Source organism: Ranitomeya imitator, chromosome 1 (genome assembly GCF_032444005.1).
Source record: "Ranitomeya imitator isolate aRanImi1 chromosome 1, aRanImi1.pri, whole genome shotgun sequence".
Classification (NCBI taxonomy): domain Eukaryota; kingdom Metazoa; phylum Chordata; class Amphibia; order Anura; family Dendrobatidae; genus Ranitomeya; species Ranitomeya imitator.
This window is the reverse complement of record NC_091282.1, coordinates 531,302,383-531,320,671: the sequence shown is the minus strand read 5'-3', so window position 1 is coordinate 531,320,671 and position 18,289 is coordinate 531,302,383. Positions and strand designations below refer to the sequence as shown.

Here is an 18,289-nt window from a genome sequence, read left to right as displayed (position 1 = left end):
TACTGGACTACTGATATTCTCTACAGCACACCGGTATATCGTATTGCCATGAGAAGGACACGGTTTGAAGCAATCCAATAATGTTTGCATTATTGTGATAATGTGTAGCGTCCTTTCCGAGATGATCCTAACATACGGTACGTCTATATAAAATTCGGCCAGTTTTAGAACACTTCAGTAGAAAAATTGCTGAGGCATTCAACTCCCAAAGGGACATCTGTATAGATGAATCACTGGTTCATTTCAAAAGGAGGCTAAAATTCTGACAATACCTGCCCAGTAAGAGGGCTGGGTATGGAATTAAACTGCACAAGCTGTGCGAGAGTATCTCCGGGTACACCCACAGATTTAGGGTCTACGAGAAGGAGGACACCCAGATTGACCCCCCTAAGTGCCCTCCTGTCTTGGGGGCAACTGCTGAAGGAGGCCGAAAGCAGAGCCCAATCAGCAAAAACATGCCGGTGGTCTAGTATAAGGACAAAAGTGATGTCCTTATCTTGACCACCATACACCGTGACAACAGCTCCCAGGTCACTGTCCGAGGTACCACAACACAAGTCTCAAAGCCAGATAGCATCTTGAATTATAATAAACACATGGAGGTTGTAGATCTCTCAGATCAGGTCCTCAAACCATACAGTGCCATGTGAGAAGCTATAGTGTGGTGCCAAACATTGGCTGTGCACATTGTACAGATGACACTGTACAATGCTTTTGTGCTGTTTCGATCTGCAGACAATATGAGGACCTTCCTTCAGGAGGTAGTCATTAAGGCCCTAAAGTTTGGCATTAAGAAAGCTGAAGGTCCTAGTACTTCTGAAACTGATGGTGCCCGTATCGTAGGTCAACATTTTCCAGCAGAGGTTCCCCAAACAGCGAAGAAGGGAAGATTACAAAAAAAGGCGCAGAGTATGCTCCAAGAGGGGAATCCGAAAAGATACAATTTACAATTGTGAAACCTTCTCTGAGAAACCTGGCCTTTGCATTAAGGATTGCGTCAAAGCGTACCACACGTCCACAAATTAATAAAATTAGTTTATACCCTGTTGACACCACACACTTTTATAATATGAAGTACTCCTCACAACTTACAAATACCACCACATTATAAATTCATACACCCGTGAAACCAAAAGCATTAGTATAATTACTATTACTAGGACTCTAGATAATTCCTTATGTGGTCTAGTTTCCAAAATGGAGTCACTTGTGGGTGATCTCCACTGTTTAAGCACATCAGTGGCTCTCCAAATGCAACATGGTGTTTGCTCTCGATTGCAGCCAATTTTGCGTTCAAAAAGTCAAACTATGCTTCCCTTCTGAGCACTGACGACCGCCCAAACAGTGTTTTTCCCCCTCATATGGGGTATCGGCGTACTCTGGTGAAATTGCACAACACATTTTGGGGTCCATTTTCTCCTGTTACCCTTGCTAAAGTAAAATTTTTGTGAAAAAAAGTTAAATGTTCATTTTTTTCTTCCACATTGCTTCAGGTCCTGTGAAGCATCTGAATAGTTAATAAATTTCTTGAATGTGGTTTTGTGCACCTTGAGGGGTGCAGTTTTTAGAATGATGTCACTTTTAGTTTTTTTCCCTCATATAGACCCATCAAAGTCACTTCAGATGTGATGTGGTCCCTAAAAAAAAATGGTTTTGTAAATTTTGTTGGAAAAATGAAATTGCTGGTCAACTTTTAGCCCTTCTAAACTTCTTAGCAAAAAAAAAAATGTTTCAAACATTGTGCTGATGTAAAGTAGACATGTGGCAAATGTTATCTATTAACTATTTTGTGTGACAACTCTGGTTTAACCCCTTACCGGCATCGGACATACTATACTGTCCGATGCCGGCTCCCCTGCTTTGATGCAGGGCTCCGCGGTGAGCCCGCACCAAAGCCGGGACATGTCAGCTGTTTTGAACAGCTGACATGTGCCCGTAATAGGTGCGGGCAGAATCGCGATCTGCCCGCACCTATTAACTAGTTAAATGCCGCTGTCAAACGCAGACAGCGGCATTTAACTACCGCTTCCGGCCGGGCGGCCGGAAATGACGTCATCGCCGACCCCCGTCACATGATCGGGGGTCGGCGATGCGTCTGGATGGTAACCATAGAGGTCCTAGAGACCTCTATGGTTACTGATCGCCCGTCGCTGTGAGCGCCACCCTGTGGTCGGCGCTCACAGCACACGTGCAATTCTGCTACATAGCAGCGATCAGCAGATCGCTGCTATGTAGCAGAGGCGATCGTGCTGTGCCTGCTTCTAGCCTCCCATGGAGGCTATTGAAGCATGGCAAAAGTTAAAAAAAAAAAAGTTTAAAAAAATGTGAAAAAAATAAAAAAAACATAAAAGTTTAAATCACCCCCCTTTCGCCCCAATCAAAATAAATCAATAAAAAAAATATCAAATCTACGCATATTTGGTATCGCCGCGCTCAGAATCGCCCGATCTATCAATTAAAAAAAAGTATTAACCTGATCGCTAAACAGCGTAGCGGGAAAAAAATTCGAAACGCCAGAATTACGTTTTTTTGGTCGCCGCGACATTGCGTTAAAATGCAATAACGGGCGATCAAAAGAACGTATCTGCACCGAAATGCAATCATTAAAAACGTCATCTCGGCACGCAAAAAAATAAGCCCTCAACCGACCCCACATCATGAAAAATGGAGACGCTACGAGTATCGGAAAATGGCGCAATTTTTTTTTTTTTTTTTTTTTAGCAAAGTTTGGAATTTTTTTTCACCACTTAGATAAAAAATAACCAAGTCATGTTTGGTGTCTATGAACTCGTAATGACCTGGAGAATCATAATGGCAGGTCATTTTTAGCATTTAGTGAACCTAGCAAAAAAGCCAAACAAAAAACAAGTGTGTGATTGCACTTTTTTTGCAATTTCACCGCACTTGGAATTTTTTTCCCGTTTTCTAGTACACGACATGCTAAAACCAATGATGTCGTTCAAAAGTACAACTCGTCCCGCAAAAAATAAGCCCTCACATGGCCAAATTGACAGAAAAATAAAAAAGTTATGGCTCTGGGAAGGAGGGGAGCGAAAAATGAACACGGAAAATTGAAAAATCCCCCGGTCATGAAGGGGTTAAGGGCATAAAAATAAAAAACTGTAAAACTCTGAAATTTTCAAAATTTTTGCCAAATTTCCAATATTTTCACAAATAAACGCCAAAAATATCGAACAAACTGTACCACTATCATGAAATACAATATGTCATGAGAAAACAGTCTCCGAATCGGTGGTATCCATTGAAGCGTTCCAGAGTTATTACCTCTTAAAGTAACACTGGCCTGAATTGAAAAAATTGGCCTGGTCAGCAAGGTGATATGAGGCTTTGGGGAGAAGGGGTTCATAGTCATTTATTGATCTGATTAAACATAATAGAGAATAAAAATGTAATGCAGCAAAGTATTCACATATCATTATTGGTTATTTTTCACACTTCTACTTTGGTCCCTCAACAGAGCTGCAAGAGGCTGGACTAGTGACTTTGGAGGCTGAAGAGTCACACCTAGATACAGAAGAAAATACACCACTTCCGAAAAAACTGAGGATGGAGGAAAAAAAACATAACAAAAAGCTGAAGAATTCCTTTAAGGGGGTCAAAAAACAAAAAAAGAAAAAGCTTCTTCCAAATGAAGCTGTAGATTACTTTCCTAGAGGAAAACCAGATAAGCCCAAAAAGATTAGAATAGCCCATGTAAGAAAATACCCTGAACATTTATTGTTTAAGGATTTTACCAAGAGTGAGGGATTAGATGGTCAACTGAAAAAAAGCAAAAAGAAGCGTCGGAAACAGAGGAATAAGAAATCGAAAAATGTTAAATAGTTGCCAAACAGAATGAGATGACTTTTTTAAATACTGAAATTACAGATCTATCATTCATGTACATTTAAAGAGTTATTCCCAGAAAATCAAGTTGCTGAACACTGCGGTCCAGCCACTGGGAACCTTAGCAATCCTGAAATAAAGGCTTTGACAGCCCAAGAACAGGGCCCTGCAGTCCTGTCATGAAAGGAGCAGAGGAGCATCCGCTCATTTCGTTGTCTATGGTACCAATGGAAATTGCAAAGCATTGTATTCGGCATTATAGATGAATGGAGCAGAGGCTGAACCGATGCTGCAGAGCCCCTATCTCTGGCCTACAAAGCCCTAATCTTATCGTCACTTGGGGTTCAAGCCCCCCTGTATCAGCAAGTTATCCCCTATTCCATGGATAGGGGATAACTTGAAATTTTAGGAATAACCATTTTACCTGTGCCATACATGGTGCCCTCCATTCCTTGTTCCCAATATTAATTCTGTTTTGGAGAAGTATCTGGATTTACACTCAGGGATAATCTGCTGCATTGTTGAATGAAAGTTGCTTAGTAAAAGAAAAGTTTGGATTTTTTTAAACATCAAAAATTAAAACTTTGCTCTGTTGTCTTTTGTTTTTTTCCATGTGTTTCCAGCTTCTCTTTTCCAGATATTGCAAAATTATTTTGAAAACACCCAGTATTACTTGATTAAATAGTTTACTCAATAAATGAGCTGGGAGGTTGATGTTCTGCATGGTGGCTCAGTGGTTAGCACTGTTGCTTTGCAGTGCTGGGGTCCTGGGTTCAAATCCCACCAAGGACAACATCTGCAAGGAGCTTGTATTTGTGTGGGTTTCCCCCATGTTTGTGTGGGTTTCCTCCAAGGATAAGGAATTTAGATTGTGAGCCCCAATGGGGATATATGATGGTGGTATCTATAAAGTGCTGTGGAATTAATGGCGCTATATAAGTGAGTAAAATAAATAAATATGCTTACAGACCGTAAAAGCCACTTAATAACCATCTAGTCAGATATGTACGTTAAAAATAAAGTTGTACTTTGATTTGTTGCAATTGACTTTAAGTACCGTAATCATTGTAGAAATAATCTTTAGTACTGTGCAATCATATGTTGCAGGGACTGTGCAATCATATGTTGCAGGGGTATTTATGCTATACATCATAGTGGGACACTAAACCTAGTAACGTCTTAGTTTTGAGGATTGTTAGCATGTTCCCGAAACAAAGTATTTTAGATATCCTGTAGAGCAGACACTTGCAGTACTTATTCCATCCTTAAAATCACAAAATGACAATAAAAAGATGAGGTAGACGTGCCCAGTCTATCTCACTTTGTCGCTATATGATTTTAAGGATGGAATAAAAGTTAGGTTTTTTTCATACACAATCTGTTTCTGGTGCCTTAGATTTCTTGGAATTTCTACTGTTCTCCGGACCGAGTGCGAGGTCATACCAAGCTAGCGCCGTGTTACCGATGGTGCATGAGAATTGCTCACTGGATCAAGTACTTGCTCATCTGTTCTATTTTCAAGTGATAAATGGCTGAGGAACTTAGCCAAGAGCTGGTACACCACAACATTTGTGTCCCATGAGTAGTTTTTCATTGGAAAATGTATCTAAATGGAGGAATTTCTGGGTTATTTAGTATGCTTTTTCCATGTTCAGTGCTCCTCTAAGAGCTACTAAGATGTTCCAAGTGTCGGTAAGCATCACATCATCAGACTACAATGGGTACTAGTCAAATTAAAAGCAGATCTCTACGCATTGATTATCCTGATTGTTTCCACGTTTTCCCCTGGCTTTCCTGGAGAAATTTGCAGCTGGATACTCACTTTCCCTCCAGGGACTCCAAAGGGAAAACGGAGTCTGTTAGGCTACATTCACCCTTATGTGTGAATTTTACCATCCATGAGAATCAGACCTGTTTTTTTCTAATGTTTCAGCTGTATTGAGTCTTCTATGCATCTGTGTTTTCAACCGTGTTTTTTTCACCGAGGGAGTATGTTTCGCGGAATCTTTTTATTAGCTTGGGAACAAAGTCATATGTTCTATTCAAATTTAGTAACAGATTTGTGAGATGTAGATGCAAAACAGGTGCAAATAGGAAGCCTTTCGATTTGCATCCATGTTTCACAGATGCCCATAGCAGCAAACATGGATTAGAATAGGAACTCCTGAGTTTCCCGAATGAGTATGTAAATCCATGAAAACTCTATGGGTCTACGTGCTGTTCGAGGAATAAAACAGACTGCACATGGGTTTTTGAATATCACAGGATCTCACCCTACAGTAATAAAGTCCCACATCCTGCTCCCATATGTACTCTATTCTGGACCCCACGTGTCTCATTCCTGGCCCCTTACGTCTCTTCCTGGCCTCATATGTCCTCCCATTCTGCACCATGTCTCGATCTGGCTCCAGCGTCTCTCCATTCTGCTCCAGGGTCTCCCCATTCTACCCCTGTGTCTCCATTCTACCCCCATGGCTCTCCATTCTATCCCCTTGTCTCTCCATTCTACCCCCGTGTCGTCTCTCCATTCTACCCCCGTGTCGTCTCTCCATTCTATCCCCGTGTCTCTCCATTCTTCCCCTTGTCTCTCCATTCTTCCCCCGTGTCTTCTCATACTACCCCCAATGTATCTTCATTCTGCACCCCATGTCTTTCCACACTGCCCCCATAGTGTGGCTTTACAAAAAAAAGGTAAAGAAAAGTTACTCTTTACCTGGCCATGGTCCATCTGAGGCGCAGACGCGCTGGCTTATTGCAGTGGCGTCATACACCCGTGACGTGTATGCTGATGTCAGCTGCTGACCTCTGATTGGCTGGCAGCTGTTAACTATTGCTGTGTGGGAAGCCTTCCTGCATGGCAATGTAGATGTTAACTGAAAGTGCGTCCGAGGATGCATGTTCAGTTGCTGAACTGGCAGAATCCTACTGCTGAGGCCCAGTGAACAGAAGAGAGGAGGCCCAGTCCCATATGCCAGTAAGGACAGTAATGCCCTGATGATGACCCGGAAAGGTCATATCCGCTGAAGAATTACTGCAGGGAAAAATTTGTAAAAGCAAAAAAATAAAGTGCAACTAAATTTGTTTAAAAAATGCTCTTGTTTTGCCACACATTCCACTCTTTGCATTGGATTTTATTGTACCGTGTAGATTAAATTTTATAACGTCTCACCCACAAAATGGAAACTAAAATACGCAGCTGGAAAGTCTTCTTAGTGCACATACCCTGCTATATTAGATATACTGCCTTTTAAGTCTTTGTTCACACGTTGTGGATTTTACCACGGATCCGCTGCGTTTTTAACGCTGCGGATCTGCAGTGATTTTCCATGCAGTTTACAGTACCATGTAAACCTATGTAAAACCCAATCCACTGTGCACATGCTGCGGAAAAAAACACGTAGAAACAGAGCATTGTTTTTTCCACAGCATGTCAATTCTTTGTGCGGATCTGCAGCATTTCTGCACTCATTGACTTGCATTGAGTCAGGCACATCCGCAGCAAAACCACAGATGTAAAAAAGATCTGTAGTTTAGCTGTGAGGGAAATGCAGATCGGGAGTAGGGAAGAGTGTGGGCAGAGACTGTGTCTCTGTGTGTGCGGGCGGGGTCTGTGTGTGTGGGTCTGTGCGGGGTTGTCGGGGGTCTGTCGTGTCTGTCAAGGGGGAGGTGTGTGTGCAGGCATCGTCTGATGGGACTATTAAGGTACCGTCACACTAGACGATATCGCTAGCGATCCGTGACGTTGCAGCGTCCTCGCTAGCGATATCGTCCAGTGTGACAGGCAGCGATCAGGCCCCTGCTGTGCTGTCGCTGGTCGGGGAAGAAAGTCCAGAACTTTGTTTCATCGCTGGACTCCCCGCAGACATCGCTGGTAACCAGGGTAAACATCGGGTAACTAAGCGCAGGGCCGCGCTTAGTAACCCGATGTTTACCCTGGTTACCATCGTTAAAGTAAAAAAACAAACGCTACATACTTACCTACCGCTGTCTGTCCCCGGCGCTGTGCTTCTCTGCTCTGGCTGTGAGCACAGCGGCCGGAAAGCAGAGCGGTGACGTCACCGCTCTGCTTTCCGGCTGCCCGCCGCTCACAGCCAGAGCAGAGAAGCCCAGCGCCGGGGACAGACAGCGGTAGGTAAGTATGTAGCGTTTGTTTTTTTACTTTAACGATGGTAACCAGGGTAAACATCGGGTTACTAAGCGCGGCCCTGCGCTTAGTTACCCGATGTTTACCCTGGTTACCGGGGACCTCGGGATCGTTGGTCGCTGGAGAGCTTTCTGTGTGACAGCTCTCCAGCGACCAAACAGCGACGCTGCAGCGATCCGGATCGTTGTCGGTATCGCTGCAGCGTCGCTTAGTGTGACGGTACCTTAAGTCTCATCTGGCTATGCCTGCTACAGTGACAGTGATTGACACATTAGCCAATGATGGGACAGTAGTAGTCCCATCATCCGGCTAATGTGTTGAATGTAAAAAAAAAAACACAAACATATGCACTGTGTTCCAAATTATTATGCAAATTGGATTTAAGTGTCAAAGATTTATTTGTTTTGTTTTTCAAATAAACTTGTGGATGGTATTGTGTCTCAGGGCTCACTAGATAACTGAAATCAATCTTAAACACATGTGAGAATTAGTTTTCCAGGTGATTATAATTAAAGGAAAACTACTTAAAAATGATGTTCCACATTATTAAGCAGGCAAAAGGTTTCAAGTAATATGAGAAATAAAAAGGATCTCTCTGCTGCTGAAAAGCATTAAATAGTGCAATGCCTTGGACAAGGTATGAAAAAATTAGATACTTCACAAAAACTTTGTGATCATCATACTGTGAAGAGCTTTGTGACTGAAACAGAGCACAGACAGAGTTCATGCAGATAAAGGCATAATGAGGAAGGTTTCTGCCAGACAAATTCATTGGATTAAGAGAGCAGCTGCCAAAATACCATTACAAAGCAGCAAACAGTTTTTTGAAGCTTCTGGTGCCTCTGGAGTCCATCGAACCTCGAGGTGTATGATCCTTCAAAGGCTTGCTGTGGTGCATAAACCTACTATTCGGCCACCAACAGTGTTCATGAGCAGAAACCGTTGCAGTGGGCCCAAACATACTTGAAGACTAATTTTCAGTCTTGTTTACTGATGAGTGTCGAGCAACCCTGGATGGTCCAGATGGATGAAAATTAATCTTCATATATCTATCTGGCTACTTTTACACATCAGGTTTTTGCCGTCAGGCACAATCCATCGAGTTTTGAAAACAACGGATCCGGGGTTTTTTTCGGCGGATTCGGTTTTTTTTTTATAGAGTTGTATTGGCGCCGGATTGCGCCTGATGGCCACACGTTTCAGCCGTTTTTTGCCGGATCTGTCAGAAAAGCTGTTTCCGGCGGACGGAGAAAACGTACAGAAGAACAGTTTTCCTGTCCTGCGAAAAAACGCACAGTGACGGATCTGGCAAAAAACTTATGAAACTGAGCTGTGAAATAATGAATCCTGCATCCGAATCCGGTTTTTCATGCATGTTTCCATTCAAATCATGCACATTTTCCGTTCTCTCTCTCTCAAAAAAACATCAGTTTTATCAGTTTTTCACTATTTGCAACGGATCACTTTTTTCAAAAATTCGCCAGATCCTGCCTGACAGAATAAAACTGATGTGTGAAAGTAGCCTAACTATCCATATATCTCTCTACATCTATCCATAGATATATCTCATTCCTTCTAGCTATCTACAGTATCTATCCCATATCTATCTGTCTATCTATGTGTGTAATGGAGTGTGGGTTGGACAAGCCATGACATCACAAATCTTTTTTTTTTTGTTCAACAATACATCTTTTTTTAGCTTTCAAAAACGCATCAAAACAGTGCAAAAAACGCATCAAAAACACCTGCGTTTTCTGCCAAGAGCTGCGGATTTAGTGCAGAAAAATCCGCAGGCAAATCTGCAACTTGTGCACATGCCCTAAGGTCCCATTCAGTACGTGTTGCACAGACAAATTGTATCCATTTTTTTTTCATGAATACATATACCCCTTATCTATGCTGCTGTTAACATGTCCGTGTTTTTCATGGACCATGTGTTCTTGCAAAATACACAGACTTGTTTGTTTCTTTCCAGTAGCATGGATGACAAGAGCCAATACAAGTCTATGGGTCTGCGAAAACCACTTCCATGTGAATTCAGCAGGAAAAAAAGAAAGAAACCAGAACGTATCGTTCCTAATCACGTCTGACCACTTTTAACTAACAACCCAGCATAGCCAGCCACTAGACTCTAAAACTTAACATTTAATATGTATACCTCTAAAATTATGTGTACTTTAAAAACAATTTGGTGCTCATGTTTAAACGTGCACTAGACAAGAAAAATGGCATGATCTCACCCAATTGCTGTCTCTCTTCTTGTTATAGATTCTTGTGCTTATTGAGAGCACGGCATGGGACGGAGACCAATAGACCTTTTCCAATGGGGGGGAGAAAAAAAAAAAAGATAGGTGGGGGGAAGGGTTTGAAGCTATCTTCCCTGTCGTGCCCCGTGTATAAGACTCCCGCCCTAACAAGGGCAGTCCCCAAGTTTGAGCCTACTTAGTGAAGCCCTTTAGTTAGTATAACCACCCTGGATGATATGTCCTCTTTCTCTTCCCAACGCTTTTCCCTCCCCGTTACGGGGGTTCATCAGGGGACTAAAATGTCCAGGTTAAATGTCCAGGTTAGTGGAGGTATTCTGCAGTGGCAGACATAACCTCATTCAGCGGCGTCCTCCATGTGAGGATAAGGCAGTCCCTCTCTTGTCCAATCTGGTTATCATTAAATAAGGGAGGGGGAGGCACCTAGATTCCAATCTGTCATCACTTCCTTTCAACTTGTGTCAATCATACACTTAGTTCAAATGTTTCAAACCTATCAAAAAGATCTAATATTGCATTCAGAATAGTTTTTCCAGTACTTTAAGTGTCGTTCCTATGACCTTAGCCAGTTGTTGGTCCATTTGGAGAACATTCCAGTGTCTTTTTAAGACCTCTCGTACCGCTGTTCTGTCCTCACTAGCTGAGGCAGGCTCATACGTAGCTATACAGTCAGCTAAACCGCTATACCGGGGTCCAATAAGGAGACTGTGGTTGAGTCTGTGCTTTATTAAACATAGTGGTATATTGATGCGGTGAAACTGAACAATGATATACATAGAATCAGTGCATGGTATAGAACAGATACATACTACACATGAGGTACATTATGCATAACATTTAGGAAGCTAGTAACTGAACTGGGAGTACAACTGGCTAGGCTAGGCTAATATGGAGCAGAAATATCTATAGGAAGCATAAAGACATACCGGCAATGCAATCGCAAGGGGGATGAAGTGAAGCGTCTTTCCTTGAAGGCAGACTGAGGAAAGTGAAAGGAAAAATGGAGGGAAATGGAGGCTGAGCTACCATAATGCATTGCAAAGGAGGAGGAGAATCAGACATGGATAATACAAAAACAAGATTGAACTGCCAACATAACTCTGGCCGCTAGAGGGAGCCAAAGCATCACAGATGAATAAAGGCATGAATATATCAATACTGTATACTGAGGAAACTGCAATTATGCAAGCAAATAATCAGGGTAACAATATTAGATGGCGGAGACAGAACAACCGCTGATGCCCCATTATCGAAAGTGGTAATAAAGCGAATGATATTTTGGTTCTCTTCACCTCTAACCTTAGTTTTAAGTAGATTCTCCCTTGGTTGTGCTTGTGCATATTGGAATGACTCCCTTAAGATTCTGTCCGGGTATCCCCTAAAAAAATTGACCACATTCGACAGGAAATCATCTCCCAATCTCTTCATACCATGCACTGTCCTCCCTCCCCCACTGCATCTAGTTCACTCTCTGACTTTGAAGCAGTTACAGAAGAAGAAGTAAGCAGGCTCCTTGCATCTTCTCGCCCGACCACTTGCACCAGTGACCCCATTCATAGTAACATAGTTAGTAAGGCCAAAAAAAGACATTTGTCCATCCAGTTCAGCCTATATTCCATCATAATAAATCCCCAGATCTACGTCCTTCTACAGAACCTAATAATTGTATGATACAATATTGTTCTGCTCCAGGAAGACATCCAGGCCTCTCTTGAACCCCTCGACTGAGTTCGCCATCACCACCTCCTCAGGCAAGCAATTCCAGATTCTCACTGCCCTAACAGTAAAGAATCCTCTTCTATTCCGTCACATCTCCTCCAGTCCCTTTCCCCGGCTGTCACCTCTCACCTAACAAAAATATTCAACCTTTCCCTCACTTCCGGTATTTTTCCCTCCTCATTTAAGCATGCCATCATACATCCATTACTTAAAAAACCATCCCTCGATCAAAACTGTGCCGCTAATTATAGACCTGTCTCTAATCTTCCCTTCATCTCTAAACTCCTCGAACGCCTGGTCCACTCCCGTCTTACCCGCTATCTCTCAGATTACTCTCTTCTCGACCCTCTTCAATCTGGCTTCCGCTCTTTACACTCTACTGAAACTGCCCTCACTAAAGTCTCTAATGACCTACTAACAGCTAAATCTAATGGTCACTACTCCATGCTAATTCTCTTGGATCTCTCCGCAGCATTCGATACTGTGGATCATCAGCTCCTCCTCACTATGCTCCGCTCCATCGGCCTCAAGGACACCGTTCTCTCCTGGTTCTTCTCCTATCTCTCTGACCGATCCTTCACTGTATGTTTTGCTGGTTCCTCCTCCTCTCACCTTCCCCTTACTGTTGGGGTTCCTCAAGGATCAGTCCTAGGCCCCCTCCTCTTCTCGTTGTATACTGCCCCTATTGGACAAACAATCAGTAGATTTGGTTTCCAGTACCATCTCTATGCTGACGACACCCAATTATACACTTCTTCTCCTGATATCACACCGACCTTTTTAGAAAACACCAGTGATTGTCTTACCGCTGTCTCTAACATCATGTCCTCCCTCTATCTGAAACTTAACCTGTCAAAAACTGAACTCCTCATGTTCTCTCCCTCTACTAACCTACCTTTGCCTGACATTGCCATCTCCGTGTGCGGTTCCACCATTACTCCAAAGCAACATGCCCGCTGCCTTGGGGTCATCCTTGATTCTGACCTTTCATTCACCCCCCACATCCGATCACTGGCTCGCTCTTCTTACCTGCATCTCATAAACATTTCTAGAATTCGCCCTTTTCTTACTTTCGACTCTGCAAAAACTCATACTGTTTCACTTATTCATTCTCGTCTGGACTATTGTAACTCTCTACTAATCGGCCTCCCTCTTACCAAACTTTCCCCGCTCCAATCTGTCCTGAATACTGCTGCCAGGATCATATTCCTCACCAACCGTTACACCGATGCCTCTACCTTGTGCCAGTCATTACACTGGCTACCCATCCACTCCAGAATCCAGTACAAAACTACTACCCTCATCCACAAAGCACTCCATGGCTCAGCACCACCCTACATCTCCTCCCTGGTATCAGTCTACCACCCTACCCGTGCCCTCCGCTCCGCTAATGACCTCAGGTTAGCATCCTCAATAATCAGAACCTCCCACTCCCGTCTCCAAGACTTTACACGTGCTGCGCCGATTCTTTGGAATGCACTACCTAGGTTAATACGATTAATCCCCAATCCCCACAGTTTTAAGCGTACCCTAAAAGCTCATTTGTTCAGACTGGCCTACCGCCTCAATGCATTAACCTAACGATCCCTGTGTGGCCTATTTATAAAAAAAAAAAACAATCAGGTTCCTCGCATCATGTTCTCATTCACTTTATGCAGTTAATAGCCCTCTGTGTCTGTACTGCTACATACTTAGGCAGGTAACTGGTTCATGCAGCTTTACATGAACACCCGAGCCTTACACTATGGCCGGTCCGAATAACTAAAGCAATTGTTACCATCCACCTCTCGTGTCTCCCCTTTTCCTCATAGTTTGTAAGCTTGCGAGCAGGGCCCTCATTCCTCCTGGTATCTGTTTTGAACTGTATTTCTGTTATGCTGTAATGTCTATTGTCTGTACAAGTCCCCTCTATAATTTGTAAAGCGCTGCGGAATATGTTGGCGCTATATAAATAAAAATTATTATTATTATTATTCTCTGAAATCTCTCTCTCAGGTCATTTGCCCAGTGTTGGAAGTCATTTATCTCTGAGCAATTCCGTTTCATCCTCAGATATTGCCCTTTTGGGATTCCCTTTTTCTGAGCTATGGGATGATGACTATCCCATCTTAAGAGGGAGTTTGTTGATGTGGGTTTGCGGAAAGACGAGGTTGTTAGTACCCCCTTCTCTATTACCTTGCTGATACGGATATCCAGAAATGGTAATTCGTATGTTTCAATTACCGACATAAACCGTAAACCAATTTGATTGGTATTTAGAACTGCCACAAATGATTCAAAGCTCTCCCTGGTGCCACTCCACAAATTAAAAACATCATCTATAAACCTCACCCAGAGATCTACAAACCTGGTAAGGTCACCCAAAGCTTCTGAAACCAATTAAAGAGTATTCCTAACACTATTCTGAACACAATATCAGATCATTTTGATAGGTGTTGAAACATTTGAACTAAGTGTATGAGCGCAAATGCACCATTGCACAGAGGTGTTATTGAGGGACGCTCAATGGTAAAAAGGGCCTTGAAACCAATTAAAGAGTATTTATAGATAGCTTAAAGTACTGGAAAAACTATTCTGAATGCAATATTAGATCTTTTTGATAGGTTTGAAACATTTGAACTAAGTATGATTGACACAAGTTGAAAGGAAGTGATGACAGATTGGAATCTAGGTGCCTCCCCCTCCCTTATTTAATGATAACCAGATTGGACAAGAGAGGGACTGCCTTATCCTCACATGGAGGATGCCGCTGAATGAGGTTATGTCTGCCACTGCAGAATACCTCCACTAACCTGGACATTTAACCTGGACATTTTATTCCCCTGATGAACCCCCGTAACGGGGAGGGAAACGCGTTGGGAAGAGAAAGAGGACATATCATCCAGGGTGGTTATATTAACTAAAGGGCTTCACTAAGTAGGCTCAAACTTGGGGACTGCCCTTGTTAGGGCAGGAGTCTTATACACGGGGCACGACAGGGAAGATGGCTTCAAACCCTTCCCCCCCCCACCCCCACCTATCTATATCTTTTTTTTTTTTTTTTTTTTCTCCCCCCATTGGAAAAGGTCTATTGGTCTCCGTCCCATGCTGTGCTCTCAATAAGCACAAGAATCTATAACAAGAAGAGAGACAGCAATTGGGTGAGATCATGCCATTTTTCTTGTCTAGTGCACGTTTAAACATGAGCACCAAATTGTTTTTAAAGTACACATAATTTTAGAGGTATACATATTAAATGTTAAGTTTTAGAGTCTAGTGGCTGGCTATGCTGGGTTGTTTGAAAACCACTTCCAGCACAAGGACAGCATCTGTGTACAATATGTCTGCTGAACAGATTTAACATGGCAAAGTATAGGAGAAACTTTGTTATTTATTTATACATCCGTGAAAAACACTGATGACACCCTGATGGTAAGTAAATATAGGTAAACTGACTGAACAGCAATCTAGTCTGAACTGGTGCATAACCAAAAAAGACTTGCATAGCAAATAGATCAATGGCTGCACTCAACTGTACTAAAGCAAGGAAATGTGCGATACATGAAATGTGAATAGCATAATGGCTTGTGAAATCTATGAAAAAACACATGAGATGCTTCGCACAAGATTTGGCCAAAAAATGTGAGCCCATCCACCAAACGTCAAGGTAATCCCATGCATTCCCATTTGCATTCCTTGAGGGCCGTAAACCATGCGTGTTTTCAAGATTTCCTTAGCATTGCACAAGGTGCTGCAATCATTATGTGTGTAGGTGATTAAATTATCACCTGTGCAGTACAAGGAAATACTGAAAGCATGACCTGTTTGCAGCCCTCGAGGAATGCAGTTTGACACCCCTGCTGTATATAGAGTCCACATAATATTATAGGAATATCTGCACTCCAGGAGGCAAATAGCGCTCCGTCCCTCCCGAGTCTCCCTTTTGCCTAAGCAGTACTGTAGAGCCACATATGGGGTATTTCTACATTCAACAGAAATTGTGGGACACATTTTGGTACCATTTTTACAAATTTCCCAGTGTGAAAATGTAAAATCTGGTGCTAAAACTCAATTTTTGGGTGGTAAAAATGAAATTATTTTTTTCTTCACTACCCAATGATATAAAATTCTGTGACCCACCTGTGGTATCAATATAATAGATGAATTAAATGAGAGGTTTAGTTTGTTAAATGGTGTCTCTTATGGGTGGGTTCTGTTGTTTTGGCATTTTCGGGGCTCTGCCAATGAGACATGGCACCCTCAAACCGGTCCAGCAAAATCCGAACTCCAATATGGTGCTTCTTACCTTCTAAGCTTTTTTCATTTTTACAGATTCACATTGTAAAATTCGATGAAGCACCTGTGGGTTCAAGGGCTTCACCACATATCTAAATAAATTCCTTGAGGGGTTTAGTTTTCAAAATGGGGTCACTTGTGGGAGTTTTCCTTTTTTTAGGCACATATGGGGCTCTCCAAGTGCGACATGACACCTGCAGACCTTCCATCAAAGTCATCGTTCTGAAACATCACTCCTTCCTTTCTGAGCCCTGCTGTGCGTCCAAACAAGTTTTCCTCCACATATGGTGTATCTGCGTGTTCAGGAGAAATTGCACAACAAATTTTGGGGTTCATTTTCTTACGAAAATAATTGGGGCTAAAAACATTTTTGCGGGAAAAATGTGATTTTTTTTTTTATTTTTACAGCTCTGTTATAAACATCTGTGAAGCACTTGGGGGTTCAAGGTGCTCACCACATATCTAGAGAAGTTCCCTGAGGGTCTTGTTTCCAAAATGTGGTCACTTGTGGGGGATTTCCACTTTTTAGGCACATCAGCGGCTCTACAAATGCAACATGTCATCCACTAATTATTCCAGCAAATTTTTCATTCAAAAAGTCAAATGGCGCTCTGTCCCTTCCAAGTCTTGCTGTGCGCCAAAAACAGCATTTTTCCTTCACATATTGAGTATCGGCATACTCAGGAAAAATTGCACAACAAATTTTATGGTGCAATTTCTCCTTTAGCCTTTGTGTAAATGCAAAATTTGGGGCTAAGATAACATGTTTGTGGGAAATGCTATTTTTTTTTTTATTTTCATGGCTCAACATTATACACTTCGGTGAAGCAGCTGGAGGTTCAAGGCGTTCACCACTAGTTTTCAAAATGTCACTTGTGGGGGTTTTCCACTGTTTATGCATATATGGGGCTTTCCAAATGCGACATGACACCTGCAGACCATTCCATAAAAGTAAGCATTCTGAAATGTCATTCCTTCCTTTCTGAGCCCTGCTGTGCACCCAAACAATGGTTTTACCCCACATATGGGGTATCTGCGTTCTCAGGAGAAATTGCATAACAAATTGTAGCATTCATTTTCTTGTGAAAATAAATAATTGGGACTAAAAATATTTTTGTGGGAAAATGTGATTTTTTTTTTTTTTATTTTCACAGCTCTATGCTATAAATATCTGTTAAGCACTTGGGGTGTTCAAGGTGCTCACCACATCTAGAGAAGTTCCTTGAGGGGTCTAGTTTCCAAAATGTGGTCACTTGTGTGTGAAAACAGAATTCATCATCTTTCCCCCATCTCATGCGACCCCCCCAACGAACCTATCCATTACAGTAAATGGCTGCCCACTCTCCCCAGTCCCACAAGCTCGCTGCCTCGGGGTAATCCTTGATGCTGATCTCTCCTTCAAACCACATATCCAAGCCCTTTCCACTTCCTGCCGACTTCAACTCAAAAATATTTCATGAATCCGTTCATTCCTCAACCACGAATCTGCAAAAACCCTAGTCCATGCCCTCATCATCTCTCGCCTTGACTACTGCAACCTCCTGCTCTGTGGCCTCCCCTCTAACACTCTCGTACCCCTCCAATCTATTCTAAACTCTGCTGCCCGACTTAGCCACCTGTCCCCCCGCTATTCCCCAGCCTCTCCCCTCTGTCAATCCCTTCACTGGCTCCCCATTGCCCAGAGACTCCACTACAAAACCCTAACCATGACGTACAAAGCCATCCACAACCTGTCTCTTCCATACATCTGTGACCTCGTCTCCCGATACTTACCTACACGCAACCTCCGATCCTCACAAGATCTCCTTCTCTTATCTCCTCTTCCCACAATCGTATACAAGATTTCTCTCGCGTATCACCCCTACCCTGGAACCCTCTACCACAACACATCAGACTCTCGCCTACCATCGAAACCTTCAAAAAGAGCCTGAAGACCCACCTCTTCTGACAAGCCTACAACCTGCAGTAACCACCGATCGACCAAACCGCTGCATGGCCAGCTCTATCCTCACCTACTGTATTCTCACCCATCCCTTTTAGA

The 18,289-nt window shown here is 42.7% G+C and overlaps 1 protein-coding gene across 1 annotated transcript in view; it reads left to right on the top strand.

The window, feature by feature from the left end:
- ZCCHC7 (zinc finger CCHC-type containing 7) overlaps positions 1-4,440 on the top strand; it is a 299,973-nt gene extending 295,533 nt beyond the window's left edge. The window contains exon 9 of the mRNA XM_069767439.1: positions 3,479-4,440. Within this exon, the coding sequence (XP_069623540.1) occupies positions 3,479-3,843 (365 nt within the window). The 3' untranslated portion in view covers positions 3,844-4,440. The remainder of the gene's footprint in view (positions 1-3,478) is intronic.
- Positions 4,441-18,289: the final 13,849 nt, after the last annotated feature.